Here is a 27,966-nt window from a genome sequence, read left to right on the forward strand (position 1 = left end):
CTATTATTACTACCACTACCACCACTACGAGGGTCACTATTTATATTTTGAGCCTAACAATGAAAAAACAGGAATTTGGCATTGAAAACTGCTTTATTGTTTTTCGAAGTATTCTCCTTTATGGTCAATACACTTTTGCATCCGTTCGAACCATTTGTCAAAGCAGTTTTTCCAATCTTCTTGAGACACCTCCATAATATGGTTTTTGAACGCATCAACGGCGTCTTCCGCCGACGAAAATCGTTGTCCACGCAATTTATTATTGACATTCGGGAACAAGAAGAAGTCATTGGGTGCCAAATCAGGACTGTACGGCGGATGACCCATCAATTCGATTTTTTGACTGTTCATAAAGTCGGTTGTTAGACGAGATGTGTGACAGCTGGCATTGTCTTGATGAAGAATGATCCGACGGCGTTTGTTTGTTTTCCGTATTTGACCGAAGACCTCTGGCAAACAAATTGTTCTGTACCATTCAGAGTTGACCGTTCTACCTTCCTCTAAAGGCACAGTTGCCACATGACCAGTTTTCCCGAAAAAACAGGCGACCATTTGTTTCGATGTGCTTCGAGCGCGAACAACTTTTGTTGGATTGGGTTCATCTTGAAACACCCATACAGTCGACTGCTGTTTACGTTCCGGCTCATATACATATATCCATGATTCGTCACCTGTTACAATCTTACATACGTCTTTTGAAGCACCACGATTGTATTTATTGAGCATTTGTTTGTACCAATTGACGCGAGCGTCTTTTTGAGTTTTTGTCTAATTTTGTGGGATCCAACGAGAACATACCTTTCACAGCTAAATGATCATGTAATATTTTATATATGCTGGTGGAACTAATGCCTATGGTTGCCTCAATCTCACAGTATGTCACATGACGATCTTGCAGTATTAGGTTTTGCACAGCATCAATGTTTTCTTGAACAACAACTGATTTTGGACGACCTTCGCGAATCTCGTCGGTGAGCGAATGGCGGCCAGGATTAAATTCGTTATACCAGCGTTTCACAGTGACAAAGGATGGGGCTTCATCGCCAAATGTGGAAGTAAGTTGATCGATGCACTCTTGTCTTGATAATCCACGTCGAAAATCGTAAAAAAATCATCGCACGAAAATGTTCACGAGTTAATTCCATTTTATTGTTGTCGCGCAATCTCCAAGGCAACATAAACAACACAAATCAAGCTATTGACAAAACATTTGAAGTACGTTCCGTGCAAACGTCAAATCGCGCCTAACTTCAATCAGTGTTGCCAAGGCTCAAAATATAAATAGTGGCCCTCGTATTATTATTATTATTATTATTATTATTATTATTATTATTATTATTATTGGCACGTTTGCCCTGGTACTTGACCCTCTCCCCTCCAGATAAAAAATTGTGGTTTCGCCTCTGCTCACAAAGGACACTCATGCAAAGGCTCGAACCTGGAACCCCTGGCTTCGTAGTGTGTTATGTAACCATCCCACCATGGAGGTCGGCTAGTGAAAGATGTAGGACAGCTTACCGGCTCAAATTATTATCAAACACGATGAAAATGTGATAGTGTTTCACATTTATTATTTCAGTTAGAAAGCAATAAAATGTGTAGTTTGATACGGGTTACACTAAGCATCTTATGGAGTGTAAATATCAATTTCAAATCTTATGAGCCGATTCACGTGGCGGAGTGGTTAGCACATCGTGCTACGACGCCAGGTATCCCAGGTTCGAATCCCACCCTGGGCATGGATGTTTGTGAGTGTCCATTCATAAATTTCATCATATCACCACTCCCCATCTTTGCAAATTAGCCAAAAGTGGCACAAAAGGCGATGTAAAATAAAGCAAGTCAATCAATCAATCAATCAAATCTTATGAATTATTTCTCTATGCAAACACATCAAATATGATAAGCAACATAGGTGTGTGTTATGATATTTATTGATGTCCTGTACACACTGTAAAAGCTGTCGGTGTTAATCAGGCGGCACCCTATGAATATATATTCACGAAAATGACAAGTAGAAAAAAGCTGCAGTCAAATAAATAAGATGGAAAATCTCTCAAATTATATTCTATTTATCTTCTTATATTTATAATATTACATTTTGTCTGTAGCAGCTGTTGTCTGTTAAAATACCTCAGGCACAACCTAATCTTTTGACAAATAATTATGTCGACTCTTCTCCTATGTAGTGGGTTCTCCTAATTTTATTCATATATCTTAAGCCATTCTGTGACTGGAAGAAATCAGTATCAGCTTAAAAAATAATGATATTTGGGGTTTGTACGCTTCTGCTCAAAAAGTGATGGCGATAAGCGGCCCACAGACCTTGTGCCGTGGAAATGGGGTAAGGCGAAGGAGGCCCCTTATATCGTTCGGTTTTGTACCATAGTCATTAAGGAAGGTATTTTTCATAATGTAAAGAGGATACAACATTTCCCTCTATAAAACTTGATATGAAATATTAATGATGACATTGTAATCCAAGAAGTAATTGATCAATCAAGGGATTCCTATTTGTTTGTCGGGTATCAAACACAGTATTTCAACAACACAATATTTTGCAAAATGGTTAACGTAACCAGTAGGCAAACATTGTCGCAAGAGTCTTTCATATTTGAAGCAAATAGAATCCGTGGTGGAGTAAGGGACTCTTGTTTTAATGTTTTAGCAAGTAAGCCTACAAAATATGTATTACAAATTTTTACACAATTCATCAAAGTGTAGATAATATGTAACCATTATTATTTAATTAATTCGATTTTTCTTGCATAACACAACACAATGGTGTTGATGGATTCTCGTTGGATTCCTTTATGCGTAAAAATCTTGCATACTGGAAACTAGAGGGAAACATTATGAAGCACGATTTATAAAGGGCTTCCTTAATCAGTTCTGCAGAGAAGCCCAAAGCTGTTGGTACATATTAATCGTCTATTATCATTATTGACCTGTAAATATCAAGTCGATACAGTCCCGATTAGCCTATTTATGTTAAACTTTATTTTTATATTATTTGCTAGTCTGATAGGTCATTATCGAAATATTGTTATTTGATGTTGCTCTACCTTTTTTTGTTCGTTGGAGTTTCAAGATATCACTCCTTTCCTGTTACTCATCACTTTTGGAGGAGGGGACAAATTTGCCCCCTCTAGGATTGACTTTGCCCCTCCTACTAAGAATTTCTGGCTACGGACCTGGTCTTTCTACCGATTTCCTTTTATGAAATGTTCCTCCCTTGTTAAATCGGGGAGGATAAAGAAAAGATGAAAACAAGAGGATGGATCAGGGCCTGTAAAAGCTTGTCCCTTGGTCGCATACTTCCTTTTGTTTGAAACAAGTCCACTAGAGAAGTACAAACAAGATCTGCATATTTTCTTAAAAATAAATATTTCCTCAAAATATTTTCATTAGAATTCAATTTCTCTTTTTTCACAGGCACGCCCGTTTTTGAGATGATGCTGGATTTTCCATTATGCCAAACTCACTGTGCTAGGTGCCAACGAAGTTCAAATTTTGCTAGGTTTAGAACCATTATGCTAGAGTTGGCATTACTGTTGAGGAACCCACGGGACCTTCCTCGCGGACCGTATAACTGGGCAACCACCCGTGTACCCCCGCCCTCCCTTGCACTGCCCCTCACCCATCTGCCTGTAGGATGACAAGAAAGGTTTCTCAGCAGCAGGCAAAGACGGTGGTTGTCTTTGGGCAACAGATCTGGAACAAGGGGGTGATAGCTAGCACATTGACTCTTGATCTTGACGGTCGAGTAGCGAACCTTGATTACGCTCAAAATTTTATAACGCTCATTAAACTCTTAAAAAGTAGAAAACTGGAAATAAGTATAAATGAAACTGTAGGAAGTTCCTCACTTCCTACATGGAGGAATCACCACTGGTTATGTTACCTCGTGCAGCTTATTTTGCAGTCTGCCATATCAGTGGTATACACAAGGGGGGTTAGGTGGTTTAACCCCCCCCTCCCTTTGAGCTTGTGAAATATTATGAAAGATGCTGTGGAAATAAATTTAAATGGCCAATTTATCACAGTCAAAGATCTGGGACAAAACTATTCCTATTACTGCTACTACTACTACTACTAATAATAATAATTATTATTTGAATTTTTATTTCCATGCAGCACGGAGAAAAGCACAGCATTCCAAAAAAACGCATCTTTCAGAGGGAATGCCTCGAAAATTAACATGAGTTCTTGAAAATAAAATATGAGGGCAACTATGATGTAAAAGATACAACTGTATCTCAGTTGCAACAATGTTCAATACACTGGCGTACGCAGGATTGTTTTTCGGGATGGGTTGAAATAGTAAGTGTGGATAGCACATGGCTTTGTTTTGGAGGGAAGGATGCATAGTAAAATGTTTCATATTTTTGGAGCTTTGCAGTCTATTAATATTGTATTCAAAGACAAGAATGGTAATCGGGATTCACTATAAAGGTGGTTTCGCATTTACACATTTTGATTTTTTAAAGTTCTTAACGGATTTTTATTTGAAAATTCTGATTTTCTCAAAATTTCTGTAGGGGCTGTAACCCCATCAGCCAGCCACCACTCTACGTACGTCAGTGTTCAATGAACATGTATTTTTTTATGTGAACAATGAGAATTAACTAAAGAAAGTACTTGGTCCGTTGTAAGCGGCTAATGTATAGACAAAGGCTAGGCGGAGAAGAATAAAGTCACCAGTCTGCCTTCCCATTGTTTACCGCAGCACGTTTGAATGTCTCTTTAAAATGTCTCAACTTGTTGACTAGACGATTATTCAAACAACAATAAACTTAACTATTGTAAAATGTTTTGTTGGTAAGAACAGCGAGACAATCCAGATGTGAATTATCGGGGACATTTATGCTGGGAAGAAGCCGGAAAAAGTCCAATCTACCGACCAGACCACTGCAGCTCCTTGGATGAATTCCACACTTTGATTATTTTAATTTTTTTTTAATATATTTTCTTGTTTTTATGTCGTTACCAGACAATTATTTCGTAACAAAGAAACAAAAAAAATACTTCCAGAATTTGATAAAAATAGAATTACTAGAAAGTAATTTCGTTCTTTTGCTTTCATAAATACTATATTTATGTAGATCTCTACTACTTAATAGTAAGAGTGGTATTAGTAGTATTATTAGTTGTAATTCAGCTAATTAATTAATTATAAGTATTACTAATTAATTATGAGTATTATTATTTAATTAATATATAATACAACAATGGTAATGTGAATTTTGAGAAAGTTTTAGAAATACCCCCCACCCCTTGATAAAATCCTGCGTACGCTACTGTGCCATATAGATACAGACTTCCACTCTGGTTATAACACAGTACTGAAAATGCGGTTATGACATACGAAGTTATTTAAATGCTAGAAACTTCTACCTTCTTTGATGAAATAAGCAAGTATAAATACTTGATACATTGTTTTTACATATTTTGCTATTGTCACAATTTTAATGAATTTTAATAGTCCATGGTAACTGGTAACTGCCCCTTCAGTCTCATTTCTGTGCAGCCCCTAGGCTGTAGCCTAGTGATAAATCCTTCTGACTTGACCAAAAAATTTCCTTCTTGCAAACATAAAGTGTAGACTTTATGCCCTTCCTTCCTATAACCGCTACATACATGGACGTCTGCAGGTCTTTTGTCGGGGTTGGGCAAACGAGAAATATTTTACCCCCTCCCAAACACTATTTCAGTTTGAAGTTATCATGTTCCTGGAACATTCTTCCCATAATTAACACAAATTACCGTGATTGAAATGAATATATAATTCCAGTGGGGGCTTTGCCCCCCTCTTCCAGACGTCCACAGCTACAAAATTCCTGTTCTTGTGCTACTACTGTTCCACCTTTTTAACATTTATTTATTTCTAAGTCTACTTTACGCTCACATAGGCTAATTGGAACTGGGACTGTAGTTAAAGACTAGGTGGGACACTTGCCCTCCTGAGATATCGGGAAAAACTTCATATTATTCGAATGCTGAATTATAGTGTGATAACATGAATGAAGGCTGCCGTTTCCTTAGCAAATTAAGTGGTCTCTGTTCGATATTGGTGCAACGTGAATAAGTACAAAAAGACAAAGAACTGTTAATCAACAAATTGATAGATGTTTATGGAAAACAATCAAGTCTAATCCAGTTTCAATGGATGATATCCAACAAACAAACTCCCCCCCCTTCATTGATCCATATTTTGGGCAAACAGATCAAAACCCACATTGAAAACACATGTCTTCCTTAACACACGTATATCAGTCTGCCCCATTTCCTCCCTGAGTACACTGCATGATGACATCAAATTAAATATCATCAATTTAAATAATGGACTCAAGTCTGAACTTGACAACAATGCCAAGGAATTTTAAATTCAATTTTGATGTTACATATACAGGGTGGTTGGTAATTCGACCTATTCCTGGAAATGGGTAATACTATAGCACATTTGCAATAAATTTGACCTTATGCACCGGGGGTCGGAAATCAATGGATTTCGAGTTATTGCAGTTTGTAGATTTTCGTGAAATATTCCCACTTGCGACCAAAAACTAATACAGTAGAGCGTCGATTATCCGAAGTAATTGGGGGACATGGGTGTTCGGAAAACTGGTTTGTTCGGATAATCGAACTGTACATGTTTATTTGCCAAAAAGAAGTACTGTACAGTAAATTTATTCATAAAAACAGGCATCTCTTTAAGTATGTATTACAAAGTAACATACAAAGGCAACTTTAGTAGGAATATATAGTATGTGGTACAGTTTATTAAACAAAAATATGTACATATTACATACGCATTTTGCATGAACAATACACACAATACACAAAGTTAACGTTTAAAAAAATCCTTTATTTTGGTCTGTCTAAGCAAGCCTACACGCTTACGAGCAGCTAAGTCACGTACTTTTTTCATTACAGATATCTGAAAGTGAGCGAGTACACAGTTCGGTTAAGCGGTCGTTCGGTTGACCGACGTTCGGATAATCGACGCTCTACTGTAATTGTGAAAAAACTACTACACCCTGGACACTTAATTGACACGTTGCTAACAGTTGACGAATGAGTGACTACTGGGGAAAAAAATTCATGCCCATAATTCCCATACCCACAGAAAGAAACAGTCATTGGTGCACACGTCATGAAGAAATTTGGAAATTATCATTTAAGTCGAAGAGGATTACTCAAAAAATTGGTAACACACTTAGTGTGAAAATTACGGGAAAAACTTCCTCGTTTCATAAGCTCTCCAAAAATATACAAATGTTGTCAACTGGCACACGGGTTGGGGAAAAATCTGAATAAAAAGCGGAGAAGGTGCGTTGTAGACCTCTTTGTAAAGTGAAAAGAAGTTGTCGGTTGTGAGAAATAAAGGAACGAACATGAGTGAAATAATAATGTTATTTACCATTCTCATGATTCCAGGTTGTCAGAATTAACTGTTACGAAAACTACAAATTATGTTAAAAAATTGCCTCCCCCGGTTACATATGCAAGCACGCAGCCTGCGGCGTACTTCAGACACTTTTCACTCTGTCTCTTATTTATTTGGTGGCTGTTACAATACTCTCTCTCAACTCTTCTTGGGAATCCACTGGTGTACTGTAGACTAACTCTTTCATGTGACCCCAAATCTCATGGCGTCAAATCCAGACTCCTCGCCGGCCAGGGTTTCGAGCCGCCTCGACCAATCCATTGCATGGGATAATTGTCGTCCAGCCACTGTCGCACACACCGGAAATACTCGTAGTGGGCTGGGCAGCCATCATGTTGTAAATCATACCACATCTTAGGCGAGCGGCACATCCTCCAGCAGCATCGTCAATTCTTCCCTTAGGAAGTTTTCGTAGGTTTTGTGGCAGAAAGAATGGCCCGATCACATGATTGTGGATGATTCCCATCCACACATTTAGTGAGAATTTTCTCTGGTGAGCCTTCTCTTTAGATTTTCTTGGGTTATGACCCTTAGGGGCCCAAAAATGCGCATTATGAAAATTCGTAATACTATCGCGGTCGAATTTGGATTCGTCCTTCGACAGAATTCTTGTCAGGTGATGGGGGTCTTCAGTGTCGGTATGTAGTAAAAATCGACAAAAATCCATCCATCTGACAGCATATCTCTCCTCAATAGCATGCGACTTTTACATTTGGGGTCACATGTAAGAGTTAGTCTACAGTACACCAGTGGATTCCCAAGAAGAGTTGAGAGAGAGAAATGAGACATAAGAGACAGTGTCAACGCAAGTGACTGTGTCTGAAGTACGCCGCAGGCTGCATGCTTGCATACGTAACCGGGGGAGGCAATTTTAATAGGATTTGTAGTTTTCGTAACAGTTAATTCTGACAACCTGGAATCATGAGAATGGTAAATAACATTATTATTTCACTCATTTTCGTTCCTTTATTTCTCACAACCGACAACTTCTTTTCACTTTACAAAGAGGTCTACAACGCACCTTCTCCGCTTTTTATTCAGATTTTTCCCCCAACCCGTGTGCCAGTTGACAACATTTGTATATTTTTGGAGAGCTTATGAAACGAGGAAGTTTTTTCCGTAATTTTCACGCTAAGTGTGTTACCAATTTTTTGAGTAATCCTCTTCGACTTAAACGATAATTTCCAAATTTCTTCATGACGTGTGCACCAATGACTGTTTCTTTCTGTGGGTATGGGAATTATGGGCATTTTTTTTCCCCAGTAGTCACTCATTCGTCAACTGTTAGCAACATGTCGATTAAGTGTCCAGGGTGTAGTATTTTTTTCAAAATTATTAGTTCTTGGTCGCAAGTGGGAATATTTCACGAAAATCTACAAACTGCAATAACTCGAAATCCATTGATTTCCGACCCCCGGTGCAAAGGGTCAAATTTATTGCAAATGTGCTATAGTATTACCCATTTCCAGGAATAGGTCGAATTACCAATCACCCTGTATAATAATAGAGGTAAGACACAAGTTTTAATGACTGAAAAACAAGATATGAAATCTTACTCTGCACCCAGTGCTTGAAGTGGAAATATCTCACTGAGAGGGATGCTTTATGAGAATTGTGCAGGGTCAGCATCCCCACATTATCTCCATTTGGAACACTGGGGAGGGGGAGCTGATAGACCCACCATGTGAATTTTGCTACGTATGTTACCTTTATGATTTCATGAACAAAAGAAATACAGAAGCATTGAGAACACCCTAGGGAACAATGTGATTTATTTTTAGTTTCTTTTTTTCACAGTTCAAAAATCAAAGAACAATAGGTGGTGGGCCTGGCAGCCTGGTGGGCTAGCGAAGCTACCAGGAGACTGTTGCGGAATTCAATCTAAATCAACCTCGTTACACTAGAAGATGTCTTATGAAACTGGGAGTGTCAAGTTGACGCATGCATTCAAGCAGATGTTGCACATATTGAACACTTACTGTAACTGTAACATATCAATCGTGTACATATATGCACATACAGTGGAACCCACATGTTACATTCCTCAGGTGACCAAGCTGGAAAAACTTAAAATGCAGGCAAATTTTATAACATTTTGCAATGTTGGGAGCATTAAGACTGAATATTTATTGTGGGAAAATGTAAAATCAGGGTTCCACTGTATTTGTTTTAATGCAGCCTGACTTTTGCCTGACCCATAGAATCTGAACCACAGAGCCATGTATTTCCACCCAGACTCCTTGATTATGAGATGAGAGCATATCAGTTTCTTGCAAAGTAGAAACAATTCCAAGTGAAACTCGCCAACATCTGACAGATTTGACTTTAGTAGAAATCATCTACTTTGTCTCTTTCCCATGTTTAAGATCCAGTACTGGTTAGCCTATTTGTGTTTCTTTAATATAATTCTTGGACTGTCTGAAAAACAATATTACCGAAGAATTCTATTTTATGCTGCTAGGACATTTTATGTTCATTGGGTTATAATGATATTATTAGTTTTCTTTTTAGTCTTAGTCAAGTGGCTCCTGCTAATACCACTAAAGATGTCTGTGCCATCCAGAGGCAGTTCCTCCATGGAACAGAGGGAACGGGCTGTTCCCTATTTTTTGACACTCATCTGGTATTTATAATAATATTAACATAATAGAAATTGATTAAGTGTTTATGAAATCGCTTAAAAAATAATGCTCATCAACAGATCTCCAACCTGTCGTGGTCTTGTAGCCACAATGATATAGCCTGAAACATGTCTCTCGGAAGTCTTTCCAACCACTTCCGAACTTTGAAAAGCATGCCGGAAACTGTGAATGATTTCAGCAAAAGTCCATCTGACTGACATCTGTTAAAAACATTTTAGTAACACATGATCAAAACAATCCCCACTGACTTTCGCTTTCCTTGGGTTAGCAACCTGCAATGAAAATCTTTTGGTGCTCAAGCAGCATAAGGGTTCAAGTTACATTGGAATTAAGTATATTATATGTATTTTACATATTTCTCATAAAATTATAGCACATTTTGATGTCAGATGACCACCTTTCCATTTAAAGATTAAGCTGACCCCAAAATGTCCATCACATTGCTAACATATCCAAACAAGTATAAAGATGACTCCCTTCTGTATTCATTTTAGGCAAGTGTGGGCACACTTTATGAACCAAAAACACATGCTTATCAGAACAAAGACCCCTCCTTTATAAAACTGTAAATCAGTTGTGTATGCCGAGTTCAAGATCAGGGTTGATACAATTTTTTGATTATGAAATTCCCAGAAATTTCCAGGTTTTCTAGTCCAAAAATGAAATTTTTCCAGGCATGTTTATCACCATGATTTTTGCCTTTGAACCTTGTGTTTTTCAATTAAATATACCGAGTGAGTTTTTTAGCTTGACACAACAAAATATCTCGAAAGGTACGCATCTAATCAAAAAAAAAAGTTCTGAATGAAATTTGTTCATCTCGAAGGGGCTCATCCAATGATGCCAAACTCCACCCCCCCACCCCACCTCCTGGAGGTGGGGCGAGGGGCAACTGTAAAATCTCAAATGGGAACCCCCATTTTTTATTGCAGATTCGGATTCTCCAGACAAAAAATATGTAGGTTTTGTCTGACACTGTTTTTTTGGATTTGTGATAGCTGGTGCTGTAATCGCAAAAATTTATATTTGGCGCAATTCTCGAGAACACTATCCTCTTCGTCAGGCTTCGTGGCAGATTATGCCGTGTCTGTTTGACCAGGAAACAAGGTGTAATGGTTTGTAAGATAAAACATGCGGTCCTGAAACATGCTCTGCAATCTGTTAAAAACTAGGTTAACCAATTATAAAACTGTAAAATGTTGAAGAAAGGGAATGTAGAAGAAAGATGGGTAAAGATGTTTAAAAAAATGGAAGAATATAAAAACAAATAGGCTTTAATGTAACGAAAGAAATGACATGAGCATTCATGATGATAGAGGAGTTCCAAAGCAGAAGGATGATGTAATAATGCAGGAGTAGCGGGGAAAGGGGGTGGAGGGAGGGAGGAAGCAAGTGGGCGGGGCCAGTACCAGCGATGGGCAGCACATCATCAACACATCAGCAGCACAACATTAGCTGTGAAGACGACTAACTCGACGATCCATTCTTCGGAAGTGAGATTGTTTATTTTCACATGGTCAAAGGTTTTTACGGAGCTTTGAAATCTTCAACGTTTTACAGTTTTATAAGTGGTTAACAACGTTTTGAACAGATTGCCGAGCATGTTTCAAGACCTCATGTTTTCTCCTAAAGACCATTTGACCTTGTTTCCTAGTCAAACAGACACGGCATAATATGCCACGAAGCCTGAAGAAGAGGGCGGAAGTAGTGTTTTTCTTCCTTGACTCCATTAGTGGTGATAATGCAGGCTATAACGGTGCAAGAGGAAATTGAAATGGTGTACATTTATGGAGAAAGTGGCAGGAATATCAATGATGCTGTGATTCTTTACGCTCAATGTTTTACAGACCAGGTGCGATTGCACACTTCTTTTTGCAGAGTTGTTCAACAGTTCTCCACTCAGGAGAAAAAAAAAAAAAAAAATCGCCGAAGAACAATTGCTGGAGAAAATAATGAAATTGCAGTATTAGCTGCAGTGACTCATAACCCCCACGTTAGTACTCGACAAATAAGTCGTGAATCGGGAATTTCGCAGACTACTGTGTGCCAAATACTGAAGCGTAGAAAATATCATCCGTTTCATGTTTCATTGCATCAAGAACTTCATGGCGATGATTTTCAGAACCGAACCACATTCTGTCAATGGGCACTTCAGCAAATACAAGGAGACCCCAATTTCTTTACTCGAGTTTTGTTCTCTGACGAGTCAACTTTTACAAACCACGGTACGATTAATCGACACAACATGAATTATTGGAGTGTCGAAAACCCGCATTGGTTACGCCAAGTTGAACATCAGCGCCCTTGGAATGTAAATCTTTGGTGTGTAATAATTGGCGATAAACTTATTGGTCCATACTTTATCGATGGGAACTTAAATGGTGAGAAATATCGAAACTTCTTGCAGAACGAACTTCCAGTATTGCTTGCAGACCTTCCCTTAGACGTGCCACAAACAATGTGGTTTCAACATGACTGTTGTCCAGCACATTATTCCTTTGCATCACGGGAAGTATTAAATCGCGTGTACAACTGTCAGTGGATCGGAAGAGGCGGTCCAGTGTCTTGGCCTGCAAGATCGCTTAATCTTACTTCGCCTGACTTTTGTTTGTGGGGCTACGTGAAGAGTGAAGTTTATAATGAACTGCCAACAACGCATGAGAACATGATTGAATCACCAATGCATGTCGAAAGATTACACCGGGCATGCTTCTCAGTTGTGTCCAATCATTCAAAGTGCAGATAAATCAGTGTATCGAAGTGGGTGGTGACATTTTCGAGCACTTATTGTAAAATGATTATTAAAAACAAGCACCCCGATGGGAACAAAATACTGCTACGTCCACATCGTTGTTCCTGGGTTATGCTAAATGCAGTTTCTTATAAAAATTCAACATTTTGCGATTAAAAGTGAATTTTTTACCATTTCCGCAATATTTCATATTTGCGATTACAGCGCCATCTATCACAAATCCACAAAACATGTTTAAGACAAAACCTACGTATTTTTGTCTGGAGAATCCGAATCTGCAATACAAAATGGGGGTTCCCATTTGAGATTTTAAAGTTGCCCCTCACCCCACCCCCAGGTGGGGTGGGGGGTGGAGTTTGGCATCATTGGATGAGCCCCTTTGTGACGAACAAATTTCATTCAGAACTTTTTTTTGATCAGATGCGTACTTTTCGAGATATTCGTTTTTTGTCAAGCTAAAAAACTCGCCCGGTATAATCTGTTATTATGAATATTCACTTTCACAACATTTTTTTAAGAAAATTTCATTCCACACACACACACACACACACACACACACACACACACAAGAACAGATGAAAATTTGAAGTTAAATGTAAAATTACAATCGGCATCCAATGTATTGGGTGCTACAATCACATGCATCTAGCCTTCAGGCTAAGGTAACAGAGGTACATTATTTCACCATAACAAATCTCCACAATATAAAAACAACAAAAGAAGTTCATAACCCATACGTAATTTTCAATTTTCTGGCAGATTTATAGTGTCGTAGAAAATACTGCTTTTATCCTTACATTTATAAGTACACAGCATCTGGAGAAATTTTTGTTGCATGTAGGAATTTTATAGGACATGACAACAAGACTAAGATCTATAAAATAATAGATGATAACCTCATCTTCACCAACCTTTCCGATAATTATGATCATATTGTCAATGTACTTTAATTACACTGGGGAACAAAAAAAAAAGATTTTATTTTGTGGCATAAAGTTTAATAACAGTTTCAGCACACAAAACAGCTGTGATTGCCAATTGTATGATTGGTTCAGTTGAATTGACTCCAGTTAAAAAAATAAACACACCATGGAAAATGTAGGAGGTAAAATTACTCCACGCTTTTCTCTGTAATATCAAAATTTGATAATGGGCTGAAATTCCCATTAAGAAACTTATTAATATACTGGGTGATTTTTTTAACCTGAATCATTTGAATATCTTGAAAAAAAATCATCCTACAAAAAAATGTTTCAAATAAAAAGTTGATAGTTTGGAGGGGGAAGTTTAGTGGTGCAACAAAAGAACATTCCCTCCCCCTCTTGTAGGTGGGGCAGGGGGCAACTTTGAAATTTCAAATAGAAACCCCTATTTTTTATTACAGATTCTGATTTTACGGAAAAAAATACATAAGTTTTGTCTGAAACATTTTTTTCGATTCGTGATAGATGGCGCTATAATCGACAAATTTTCATTTCTTGAATGTTTACATTTTAAAACCAATGTATTTCATTTCGCAATTCATTTAAAGTCAAAAAATAAAACATTCTCGTGCATGAACTTTGTACTAATTCTTGACAAATCTTTTGAGATTTCATTAAGCTGGTAATTCGCCTATTTACAACATTTAAAAGTTAGATTCGATATTTGTTTAATTTTTTTTATTGTTGTGTCAAAGATGCTTAACAAAGCTACAACAGAAAAAAAATAAAAAAAATAAAACAATGTCAAGAAACAGTTCCTTTTTAGACTTTTCCTGTTAAATGATTGTTTGTTTTTCATTGTTTTTCACAAGAATGGTCTGAGCAATTAATTTGACTAAGCCGTTGATACTTTTTAATATCAATGGATGTATTAACTGTAGAAGAGAAAATTGAAATGGTTCTCGTGTATGGAGAATCTGGCAGGAATCTCTGTCAAGCTGTCGTTGTTTATGCTCAGTGTGTTTCAGACAGGGTGCGTTCTTTCGCTTCGTTTCAACGTACAGTCAATCAATTTACTACTGAAGGAAGTGTTAAACCTAAACAAAGGATCCGTCGAAGAACAGTTACTGGAGAAGAAAATGAAATTAATGTGTTAGCTGCTGTGGCCCATGATCCTTATAAATGATGCCAATTTTACAACTTACATGTCTTGTAAGTTGTAAAATTGGCATCATTTATAAGTGTACGAATCTGTGGTCCGTCAAAGATTCCTGCCTTCAATTTTTCTATACTAGTCCTGGAAAAGTGTGGCATATATATTTGAAACAATCAACACTTATATCTAAGGCCCTGACAAACTGTTTTATCAACCCAAGTTTAATATGCAGTGGCGGAAGGATGATTTTGTCCCTATCTATCAGCGGTTCACGAATGATATTAGCTTTTCCCACTGTAATATCGAACCTGAGGCCTGGCTGAGCTTTGTGTCCAATTATGTCATAAAAAACTTTTGGGGGAATCACAGAGCAAAAAAACTACCGCGATATAGTTGGAAATATGTTGAAAATTTTTTAGAAATTGGGAGCTAATATGAGTGTGAAGATACATTTTCTACATAGCTACATTGACAGATTCCCTGAGAACCTTGGTGATTTTAGTGAAGAACAGGGAGAAAGATTCCAGGATGTAAGGGTAATGGAAGAAAGGTACTAGGGACGGTGGGATCGCCACATGTTGGCCGACTACTGTTGGAGCTTACAGAGGGATTGTCCTAAAAAGCAATACAGCAGGAAATCGTATAGAAAACGTTTCACATAGTTTGTTACTTCATTGTGTACATATTTTCTTATTATGATCATAGGCCTATATAAAATTATTTTTATAATAATTATTTTAATCACAAAAAGAAATATTAAATTGTTGTTGGAAGTTCATTTATATGTATGTCTTATGTTTCCGCCATTTTGATTTAGTTGCATTTATTTCATAAATTAGAGTCAATTCAGGAAATATATTATTATATCATTATTCAGCAGCATGAAATCGCCCTAAATTAGCTCTCAAACACTGTGCCGCAATTTCACTGTTCCCCAGTGTTATCAATCAGATATCTGGGCTGCAAGTTTTGCTTTCATATTCTTTCTAATATCTAGTATTATAAAAGTGAAAATTTATTACAGAAATTCGAAGGAACCATAATTTTGCACAAGACTGAGAATCATAAGAATGAAAGAAACATGTTTCTAAACTGAATCCTTTTTGGGAGTGGAATTACAAGAACTTAAGCCAGAAGTGTAAGTGAACTGATTGTTCATTTTGCAACTTTTCCTCTTGCACACACTAAAAATGCATGTAAATTCCAGACAATCTGCAAAATTCCCTGACAAGCCAAATTCCTTGACATTTCCCCGTTTTCTAGATGACCCTGAAGATGTAGGCAATCTGACACACTGTTGAGCTTTGCGAAGGCAGGTCCATGCACATTCTTAGATGTTTCCCCTTTTTTTTCTCTGAAATTTACAGCACCTACGAAAATTCCATGCTGGGAACAACATTACTTTTATAGAAAGCGATATCGGTATAACCGGGTGTTAAGTGGCCAGAATGGTACTTCGCAAATTCTTGAAGTCTGGACAGGTTGAATTCATATTTCTATATCCTGAATCATCATCATCTTAATGAAATGAACATGTTTGTTCTTGAAGGTATAATGCAAAATCTAAAGATTCTAATTGTTATAAATTAATCTGTTACAAGAACTTTCTGTGGAATGTCTTTCAACCAAGTTTTTACAGACCTGGATAGTGATCAAACAGATTATCCAATGAAAAGGGTAAAAAATTAACATAGAAAAATGGTGCCACTGTTATTTTATTATGTACTTACTCCAGATGTTTTAAAGACCTCTCTTACAAATAGGAGAGTAGTTTAATTTTAATATACGAAATGGCACTGGGGAAATCTTGCATTTCAGACACAATAGATTCAAATTTCACAAGTGAAAATTCAGGTTCTTGGATGAAATCAGTAAGGTAGTACAGAGAACAGCTCCTCAAATTCTACCTATTGCTAGCCTTGTATCACGATTTCAAATGCCACATTTTAATGTGTCCCACAATTTTTAACATGCTGTTTGTAAATTATTCTTTTAAACATAAAAGAACATATGGTATTGAATAAATGTCAGTTTACACAAAAATACAATATTAATTATATACAAGATTTATTCAATCATTTAAATATTAACAGGTTCACAAATTATGACAAATGCAAATATGAACAATACAATAATAATAATAAAAAAGGAATCCAATCAGTGTTTGAAATAATACTAAAGAAGAGTAATCACTTAACAATTACATGAAACACTTTATCGGAACTGCAAAAGGCTGATCCTTAAACCAATAACATCCATTCCTACTTCTGCTACAGTGCAAACATTACAAACAGTTCCTTTGTATTGTGGAAGGTAACTGGCACCACACAATGGGCACTTCTCTTCTGGTTTCCCACGATAAATAGGTCTGTAGGTTTGTCCACACAGAGCAAATGGATTGTGCTCATCATACTGAAGTTGGTGTTCATCTACTGGATTTTTATCACATGCCTGGAAGAGCAAGATAAGCATGTACAAAAACTGTATGCAGGATGCCTACATGCACGGTTCTTTCACCACTTAAAATACTTAAATGATCATATCTTGCTTTCTTATTGCTGTTTCGCAATGAAATTCAACAAATTATACATCTTACAAGCATACTGTTATTTTGAAACAATCTCTGACAGATCATGTAAAAAGAAAAAGTATTTTAAAAAAAATACTTATCAATTCATGATTTTCTTGTGCACTAGCCCTTTACAAAAATGCCACTTTTTGCTGTACTTCCGGAAATAAAGCCTAATATTTATCTATTAGAGATAGACTAAAACTAATTTTCCAGTTAAAAAAAATGTGATGATGGAAGTTTAAAGTTGGAATTTCAGTCATTATTTTTCCTTTTAAGGAAATTTAACACACACCAAAGGAGTTTGCTTTTTATTATAAAAAACTGAATAAATCCTCTGAAAAAGTGCAATTGCCCACAAACATGCAAATAAAAAAATAAAAAATAATATGCACATATAAATATGGTTACTCTTTAACAGGATAGTATTTGTAGGGGGTGCTATATAATATGATACTTATATACTAGCCCAATGCTTTGACTAACGTTATTGGACACACATTCCCACTGGGAATTTTTCAAATAGGATATATTCTACTAAATATGTTTTATACCACAAATAAACAAAACAAGGTACTCTGAAATAATTGTAATAGCAGCCCTAGCTCTCATGCTGTTTCCTCACATTGCAACTTATCTCAATATAACTGCTTAAAATGTATATTTTCTTAAAAACTAAATGTGAGGAATAAAAATTGTTGAAATGCTCGAACACATGTGAAGATTAGAAGTAAAAGCAAAAGAAAACAACTGCCCCTAACAGCTTTTTCAAATTTATAATCTTGTTTTGCATGTATTTTGCCAAATAGATATATTTTAGAGCTATCTAAAAATATTTGAGGACTGTCATTAAGATTGTAATGTACTTTGAACTTTAACATGATCACACCCACAACATTTTTTCTGCAATGTTCAAAATTTAATTAAAAATTTACTGATGCCATTACTAAAATGAAGTCTTTATCTGCATGTTAGACCGTTCTATTCCTTAACGCCATTTTCATTGCTTGTTAGGAAAACTAGGCAGGTAGGACTAAACTGAATACTGTTATCTGTATTTTTTAAACACTTGTGGTAATCACATTTAAAAGAAAAATGATTACAAGCATTCTGAATATAAGAGCACAATACCTGCAATATTTTTCTAGTCTGTTGTGCAACTTCGGGTCTTGGGCCTAATTCCAACAATCTTCTGGCAAAAGACGCAGCTGTTTTATAATTCTTCAACTTGAAAAATAGATTGAGAGCAGTTCGGAGGGTGAGTATCTGATGCACTGGTTGAAGATTGCAATGTGTAAAATAAGCTGCCATCTCACACACTCTTTTCTGTTCTTCCAGTGTACTCTTAGGAAGTTCCTTCCTTGCAGTTTCCATATTAAGTCCTGAAAAATGGTATATCTTAGTCAATGCAGCAGAAGTACTAACAAATAAAAGATTTTACAGTTTATTGTATTTACATTTGTCACATTATAAGTTTCTAAATCCACAAGTTCCATGCGAATTTACTGAATATGCTTTTAAATACACTTCCAAGATAAAACCTCTGCCCCATAACCACAAGAGTACCACCTTGTAGCAGGTGAGCCACTGAAGGCAGTGTGGCCAACCTAAAGAAAGTTATGGTGTAAGTGTGGATAATTTTTGACTTAGTCTCGTAGATTGATTCGAACTATCATGTAACCTGACTGGGAATTGAATCTAGGACCTGTGGATTAAATCAAGTAAATTATCATGTATCAATGCTAACGTGAACATAGAGGAATGCATATCTAATTACTTTATAAAGAAAAAAACAGTAAACTTAACATAACTTGATTATTCAGCAGAGGTTACAGAAATGGTATAATACAATTCAGTGCATCTATCTCCCCCTCCCCCCACCTTTCACAGAAACTCTCATACACACACACAAATTAATGCTACCTTGCAGAAGCTACTCTGCTCAAAGATTAAATTCCCACAATTTTTATGTTTAAATGTGATTTCTAGGGGTTAAACGTAAAAATGGACTTTCATGCCTTACGAAATACCCCAAATCTTAACATTCTCACCCCCCTCCAAAAAAAAATTATCACCAGCATAGATGCAAATCATACCATCATGATGACTTAAGTTCATTGAATTTTACCAGATGCAGCTCTACTGCAATTAAATTTATGTGTTGTCTTTTTTTACTCATCTCTTGTCTACCATTGATCCCTTCATTAGTTTTGTGACCGATGAGAATAATTCAAATAATAAGTTACATGTAGGTCTAGGAGAGGTATTGAGGTATTCAATATGATACAAGAGAATACAAATACAATGAATGTTCACAGATTTTAACCTTTCCCACATAAAATCAAGGTACCAATGTATTTTGCACAATTATTCCACAGTCATCTACTCTCTGTACACTCCTGACTGAGATTTCAACTAAAGGTTCGATTTCCTAATGGTAGAAATCTGTTCCTTGGGTAGATTACCACCAGAGAACTAAGAAACCCATTGTGAACGCAATCTGCAACAGTCAGGATGGTCATGGATGACAGAATGAGCCAAAAATGTAAAGTTTCTCTTAGGTCCGCTTTGTGAATAGGTAAACTAATCAGGACTGGATCTATAGTTTAAAGTGTGATCCAAACCATTGTCCAATGTGCTTCCATCAGGAAATGAACCAAGGACCCCATGATTACATGGCGACAAATGTTACTACTACACCATCAAGTAGGCAAAACTTCTTTAAAAGTGTAACCATTTTTAAAGCATACCATAAAGAAGAAACAAGATGTGGCACTGGACTAAATTGGACTAAGAAGAAAACATAAATTACCTAGAATATATTCTCTGCAGATCTGCAACAACTGTTGGGCCTCTGCTATTTCCTGTTTTGTTTCAACAACAAGCAAAGGAATGCTTAGCAAGATGTTCCGTAGCTTTTCAACAGCTTCATTGAACTTCCCTCCAGTTGTTAACTGATAGCAAACCTGCGGGTATAATGCCACAATTAAAATTTACAATGTATTTAAAATATATAAGATAAACTAGATCTACACTAAGCAGGGTTGATCATATTGCAGTAGTTTTTCAAATTAATATATATATATATATATATACACTCACACTCACACACACACACACACACACACACACACCAGGTGTGCCGGTTAATAATTCTTGATTTCATCGCTGGATGGCACTGGAAGCAAGGGTTGGTGCACAGTCTCAACTGTTACGTCAGTGTGTTGCCAGGACAGTACCTGTCAAAATGCCGTGGATGTGCAACCGAGTTCGAGTGATCGTGATGTTGGGTTTGTGTGGGAAACATGTTGACCTTCAAACCAAATCAGGAGCATGTGTGGCACGTCCTGCTCAATCAAAAGAAAAACGCAAGTGAAAGCCATCGTATCCTTGTGGAAACGTACGGTGACAATGTCCTAACGCAAGACATGTGTGTGCGTTGGTTTCGATGATTCAAAAGTGGTGATTTCGACTTGAAAGAAAAAGATCGTCCGGGCCAGCCGAAAAAATTCCAAGACGCCGAATTGCAAGCACTGTTGGACGAAGACGATACGCAAATGCAACAACAACTGGCAGAGAAGTTAAATGTTGGTCGCCAAACCATATCTGATAGTCTTCATGCCATGGGAATGATCCAGATTGGGCGACAAGACGGAAAAGTGATTTTGCAGCACGACAACGCCTCATCACACACAACGAAAAGCATCCGAGACACCATTTCTGCACTTGCCTAGGAATTCTTGCCCCACCTGCCATACACACCAGACTTAGCTCCTTCGGACTACCACTCATTTTCATCGATGTCTCACTCACTTTCCCAGCAACACTTCAACAATTATGAAGATGTCGAACAATGGCTTGCTGACTGGATCACCTCAAAATGTGAACGATTTTTCTGGTAGGGCATCCACAATTTGGTGGACAGATGGGCAAAATGTATAGCTAGCGATGGCGCATACTTTGAATAAAGCATTTGTTATACCTTTCTCCACAGATACACTTGTTTTCTTTCGAATCAATGAAGAATTATTAACTGGCACACCTGGAATATCTGATTACAAACATTTCAACTTTGCTGCAACAGCCATTACTAGTTTTACTTAATTCATTATAATATGTTGCATACTTCTGTAATAATGAAACCAAAACAATGTAATTTATTTAAAACAGTATTTATAATGCTGTATATTAGGGATAGCAAAATTCGGATAAAATTTTATCCAGATATTCAATAATTTTCTGGATTTAAATATCAGGATACTGGATATTCAGATATCTGAATTATCTGGATATCCGACTGTGTGTATTATTCAGACAATTTTATCTTTTATTCCATTTATGGGCTCTCTGCATATTCTTTTATTCATCATGCTCATATGCAAATTCCATATGAATTTTCAACAAATCCATCATCCAATCTGTCCACTTATCAATTTTACGAATTCTCCACATATTATTTAAATGTTTACCAGCCATTGCTCAGTTTAGTATCAATTCACAAATTTTTCTGTTGTACCAAAAAAATGCAAATGACATACAGTACAATATAATATTCCAAGTTTGGTGTAACGATGACCTTCCACCTGGGAAATGAGGAAATGATGCTGAAGGAACGTTATGTTCTTCATCACTTGTCAACCCCTTTCACACATCTCAACACACCAAACGGATGGGGCAGACATGGTTTGGTGCTTCCGACGGAGCAAGCAATTTATTTGTTATATTTTACTATAAATTACACAAACAAAAAAGTTTATGTGAATGCATCATGCTTATTTACTTATTTTTTTAATGTGGTTCATTTGTGCAATGACAATCTTGAACCTTTATTTGGTAATTATTTCAGTTATTTCCGAAACCATTCTTACCAGAATAACTTCCTGAACTTGAAAAAACAATCTTCATTCATGGATAATCTGAATATTCAAATTACCTGTTGCATTTGAAATGAATGTAGGTTAATTGAAATCTGGATATCGGTTATCTGGATTTTGATGTCATCCCTACTGTACACAGAAAATTCCATGCTAAAACTAAGATCAATAAAAAAACTATCTTCCTTTTTACTAACCTGCAATCTTTGAACCAGGTCATTTAATTTGGAGCCAATCGCTGGTAGGCCTCCCTTAGGCCCTGCATCTCTCCAGTTTCGATGAGGGTGGCCATACAAAGGAGGTAGCGGAGAAATTGCTGTGTACGATGTTCTTGAACGGCTAAATGTGCTTAGAAATAATGTTCTATAAGGTGTAAAGTTCACAACCCCTACCTGAAAGTATTAACACATCCATTTAATTATAAAAATCATTACACACTCCATTCAAAATAAATCATTGCCTAACATGCAAAAAAACACTCACAGGAACAGACAATCTTGTAACAAGAACTTTACTATTATATATTCTTAAATAAACTTACACAGAGATCTAAGCTGGGACAATTGAGGGGTCTAGTGAGAGAGGGAGCTATGCCACTATGACAAGAAATGGAAATAAATTGAGTTTTCTAAAGCATTGCGTTGAGTCATAATTTGTATAACAAAGGGTAATTTTTTTTTCTGAACATATTGTTAGGTAAATTATTCAAAAGGAAAAATATGAATTTCAATATAAATACCATTTATTATGAACATGTATGGTATATTGTTGTAGTATACCCCTGTGGAAAAATCAATCTAGCACATCAAATACTTTGAACAAGGCTTAAATACTTTTGCCTGAGTGTAAATCATGTTCACAGGGTTACATATGATCTACATAAAGACAGCTTCATATGTCTTCTGGAGGATCTTCACTGTCCATTGTTTCTGTGGATTTTAGTTTTTGGTAAACACCATGAAAAACTGGAGGAATATAAGGCATTATTGCCATGAGATCTTGTAACTTCAGGGCTGATATTAAATCTTGCACCGGTTACTGCAACACAACCTCTGCCACTCCTATTGCAGACACCATCAGTAAGTGGCATAGCTCCTTCTCTCACTCAAAATGCTGATGAGGACGTATTCAATAACTCAGAAAATCTGCCGCAGAACAAGTGGGAGCTATGCCACATGGTTGTAGTTCACATGATAGAAGACTGAAAATGGCAAAAAATAAAATTTTCAAGATTTGTGGCATAGCTCCCTCTCTCACTAGACCCCTCAATTGTGGAGAGGCCTAAGGTTGGTTTCATAGCTCACTGGTAGAACAATGGTGCAGAATGCCAAAGACCTAGATTCAATCCTTGGTTGAACCACAATTTTCACTTAACTTTTCAGGAAGTTATATTCTTTACACACTGCATAATTTTAATTTTTAGCAATTTATGGATATATTAGTAAATAATTTAAAAGAAATTTCATATTAATTCAAATTTAACATGAGGATTTTATTTTTTTCTGAAAACTAACAATGTGTTATACATTACATACAAAAAATATATTCACAATAATGCACAGAGCAATATAATCAATGCTTACCTGATCATGCAACAATCGGAATGCAGATTCGAATGAACCGGCCAAGATATGATCCACTGGAAGCTGAGAATTGTTGGCCCAGACCTGGGTTTGCGGAACGCCTTTCACAGGAGGCACAAAGTAACCTACATCTCCCCCTGAAGCAGGATGAAGCGAAGCCTCCAGTTCAGGTGGAAGTTCTATGTCATCATCCACATCCCAGCCACTTCCTATAAAACCAAGCAAGGTTATTTTTTGCACATGCTCACTATGGACGTTTTGCACACCTACACATGAAGTTCTGATCGCCCCCTAATGTGCCTGTTGATTTTAACTTGTACTCTTCATTACATCATGTGTGACCCAATTAAAGACAAACATATACGGACATGTCAAAAATGCGATACAAGAAAACCTCGTTAATACGAAGTATTAAACGAATTCGAGTTACCCAAACTTTTCAAAATGGCGCCTGTTTTCAGGTGTAAATAAAGTAGAGTATAAATTACCCCCACAAAGGATGTTTTATACTTGGTGGTAGCTCAGAAAATAAGCTTTATATGTAACAGTTGGGCTGAAAAGTTCGTAGGCTAACATAGTAAAAAATATTTTTTTGACAAAATTCGATTTTATTATTCAATATAGTTGCCTTTGAGGGCGATACAACGATTATAGCGGTCATACAATTTTTCGATGCCATTTTTATAGTACGATTTCTCTTTAGCCTCAAAATAGGCCTCAGTTTCGGCGATTACCTCTTCATCAGTGCTAAATTTCTTTCCAGCGAGCATTCTTTTAAGGTCTGCAAACAGGAAAAAGTCAAGCAATTCGTAGTCTAATTCATATAATTTTGCCATCGTTTTCATTGATTTGTGACACGGTGCATTGTCTTGACGTTGTTGCTATTGATCGATTGTGAGCACGCGCGGCACCCATTTTGCACACAGCTTTCGCATGTTCAAATATTCATGCACAATATGTCCAACATGTTCCTTTGATATTTTTAAAGTCTCAGCTATCTCGATCAACTTCACTTTACGATCATTTAAAATTATTTTGTGGACTTTTTTTATGTTTTCGTCGGTAACAGCCTCTTTGGGGCGTCCACTGCGTGCATCGTCTTCGATGCTCATTTCGCCTCGTTTAAATTTAGCAAACCACTTCTCAACGGTTGATTTTCCTGGTGCAGAGTCCGAATAATGTTTATCAAGCCAAGCCTTGGCTTCAACAGTATTTTTTTTCGCCAAAAAGCAATGCTTTATTAACACACGAAATTCTTTTTTATCCATTTTTTCACAATAACAAAAGCTGCTTCACTCACAATGCTATATCTCACGAACTAATTATCCGGCAGCTGTGAAATTTATACACGTATCTTTTGAAGGTTAGTACTAAGTAAAAATCACATGGATTTAATTTTAGTAACGCCATCTATGAGTCAGCCTATGAACTTTTCAGCCCAACTGTTACTATATAATAATATTGTACGTTTTAAAGAAAGTGTAAAAAATGTTACACAAAATGAGAACACTGAGCTTAACGCGGACACAAAGATTCCAAGGAGACGGTTAACACCATTTATCCTGCCTGGTTATACAACCAGTTATGCACGGGATGCATGTTGTGGCAAAAAGTCTTTTAATTGTGCAAAGTCGTTGTTCTTCCACAAAATTCTTACAATTTTAGTTCATAAGAAACCAGTTTGCACGGAGACCTACGGAAAGGAAAAGAAAACAATCTCATTAAGTGAAACTCGGAAGAATCTTGACAGTAGTCACACTGGCGTGAGCAAGAGACGGAAGATAATCGGACAGAATGTATATTGGATTTTATGTGCATTCACTAGAACATTGTCCATTACAGGATTAACTGGTAAGAGAAGATTCTCTTGGGAGAGAACACAACCTTGCCCTGGCACAAAACAAAACAAAAAAATGGGGGCTGTAAATTTCGTTCTGGTTCGGCTGTCTAAAACACATCGTAAAAAAAGTCACGTATTCTTTGCTTCAGTTAACTTCATATTCACCCCCCCCCCCTCCCCCTTTGCAAGGATCAGTTCAAACTCTTTTTCAACTTGCATTGTAATCCACTCTGAAAAAGTAAACACACAACTTGCGATCTGTTTGCACCGAATGTGTATCCTAGGACACATTAAACAGCGCCGCACTCGATAATCACTCTGGTTTGAATTTGAATTTGATTTTAAAATTGTGGGAGCGTCAGCACTTAGGCTATTTTGCTCCCGTCACATTATACGGGGGCCAGCCCCTCATCATTACAAAGAACAACTCTAACGTTGCAGAATTAAAAATCTTAAAATGTTCTGACTTCTGTTAAAAGCTGAGGCTGTAAACGGGCACTCAGCACACATAAGGACAACAGGACAATACAAACAAAATTATACTGGCCATGGGGTCAGTCACCAGAGCCTCGTTAGTCTTCAGTCCAGGGTGTACTAACGTGGAAGTGAGGTTGACATTAGGGTGTACTACGTAGAAGGTCACCCCTTACACCCCTCACTCTGGTTTGGATCCCACTTTAAACTGTATATTTAGTCCCGCTTAGCTCATCAGCATAAAATGAACTAAAAACAAGCTTTACGAAACTTGCGTATTTTCAGATTAATCGACAATTTATTGTAGGTTTCAGGAGTATTCTGGAGGTCAAACACTCGCTCTGCCAAAACTTTTCCTCTTGCAGCATGCTAATGGTTCTGAAGAAAAGCGGGGATTATATGGCTTTGCGAGATTCAAAACAATGACGCTTATTCCTTCGCACTGGATGAGTCATTGTCACCGGCATTTTAAAGATAACGCAGTTGTCGAAGACCGAACTTTTATCAGCAGTGTGAAAAAAAAAAATGATCCATGCATTACCTTTACCATGCAACAGACAATAATACGGGCAATATTTCCTATCCAGACAGCTGCATTCAAACAAGAAAGAGGGACCTGAATTCTGCAATTATCACATTACCATGCACACGAGTGGCGGATAATGAGCTGTTGTAGGAGAAGGAAGGGGGTCACTTTTCTTTTACTTATCATGCTGTTTTTGTTCGTTTTGAAGAAAGTATTCACAACTGTTTGCTTTTTTTTTAGATGCCAAAGGAAAGGATCCCGTGTGCGCACACGAGCAAGAAAATCGTGGCTGAAACAATTAGCAACAAACCCCCTCTTTTGCTGATAGATAAAGGGAAGAAGTCACTCGGACAACAAAACACCGGTTTGGCAAATTTTATGACCGGCACAGTTGAGAAACGTACGAAGCGGGAAACCTAGATGACAACGCATTAAGCGGGTTGACGATCTTTAGTTGGCCTATGCGGCTTTGATTATCTGTAACAGTTTCCCTTCTTTCTTTTATGAAGTTCTACAGGGCACAAAGAACATGCTTTTAATGAAAGTGGTTACCGGAAGTTGTCGGCTACCAGGCCAAAAGTTGCTCGCTCACGGGAAATTGCTGTATCTCGAGCTCAGAGCTGGACAGATGGGTGAGACTTCCAGGTGGCACGCGTCTTGTATTTTGGAACATTCGTGCGATCTTATCTCGCATTTCTCATCTAGCACTGGCGAATATTTCCAAGGTGGCGCATTCAGCGGGGAAAGAGCTTGACCTCCCATGCACATTGACAAAGAATGTCAATGTCCAGAGGGCATTTCGGGCTGCTTCCCTCGAGTTGTCAGCAGCTCTTAGGACAAGGAAACATGTCAAGGTCAAGTTAAAATAAAGTCGAAGCTCTCTCCACATTCGATCTTCTCTTGTCGACTTACGCAGGTGTCTACTTCGAATTAAGCGAAACCAGTTTTGCGGAAAGGTCTTGTAAACAACTTCGTATTAAAAATTATCCGTATTTAGATTTATCCGTACTGAAATACATTATCTTATCGGCTGGGGAATGGGAAGAACTTCAGATTAAAGGGTACTTCGTATTAACCAATATCGTATTAACGAGGTTTTCCTGTACTTGTTAATTGTGATAAGGTGATGAGATATTCAAGAATTTTGCATCTTTCAATACATGATTAGTATTTAGGG

At 37.1% G+C, this 27,966-nt stretch overlaps 1 protein-coding gene across 3 annotated transcripts in view; it reads right to left on the reverse strand.

The window, feature by feature from the left end:
* Window positions 1-16,973: 16,973 nt before the first annotated feature.
* The window catches only part of alphaCOP (coatomer subunit alpha), a 73,930-nt gene continuing 62,937 nt past the window's right edge, over window positions 16,974-27,966 (reverse strand). For all 3 annotated transcript variants that reach the window (XM_083111157.1, XM_083111149.1, XM_083111140.1), the window contains exons 15-19: window positions 23,950-24,158; window positions 22,564-22,758; window positions 20,305-20,458; window positions 18,624-18,874; window positions 16,974-17,374 (exon numbers count right to left, since the gene is read on the reverse strand). In XM_083111157.1, the coding sequence (XP_082967283.1) occupies window positions 17,138-17,374; window positions 18,624-18,874; window positions 20,305-20,458; window positions 22,564-22,758; window positions 23,950-24,158 (1,046 nt within the window). In that variant the 3' untranslated portion in view covers window positions 16,974-17,137. The remainder of the gene's footprint in view (window positions 17,375-18,623; window positions 18,875-20,304; window positions 20,459-22,563; window positions 22,759-23,949; window positions 24,159-27,966) is intronic.

The sequence above is a fragment of the Lepisma saccharinum genome, chromosome 1, assembly GCF_977018435.1.
Source record: "Lepisma saccharinum chromosome 1, izLepSacc3.1, whole genome shotgun sequence".
Classification (NCBI taxonomy): Eukaryota; Metazoa; Arthropoda; class Insecta; order Zygentoma; family Lepismatidae; genus Lepisma; species Lepisma saccharinum.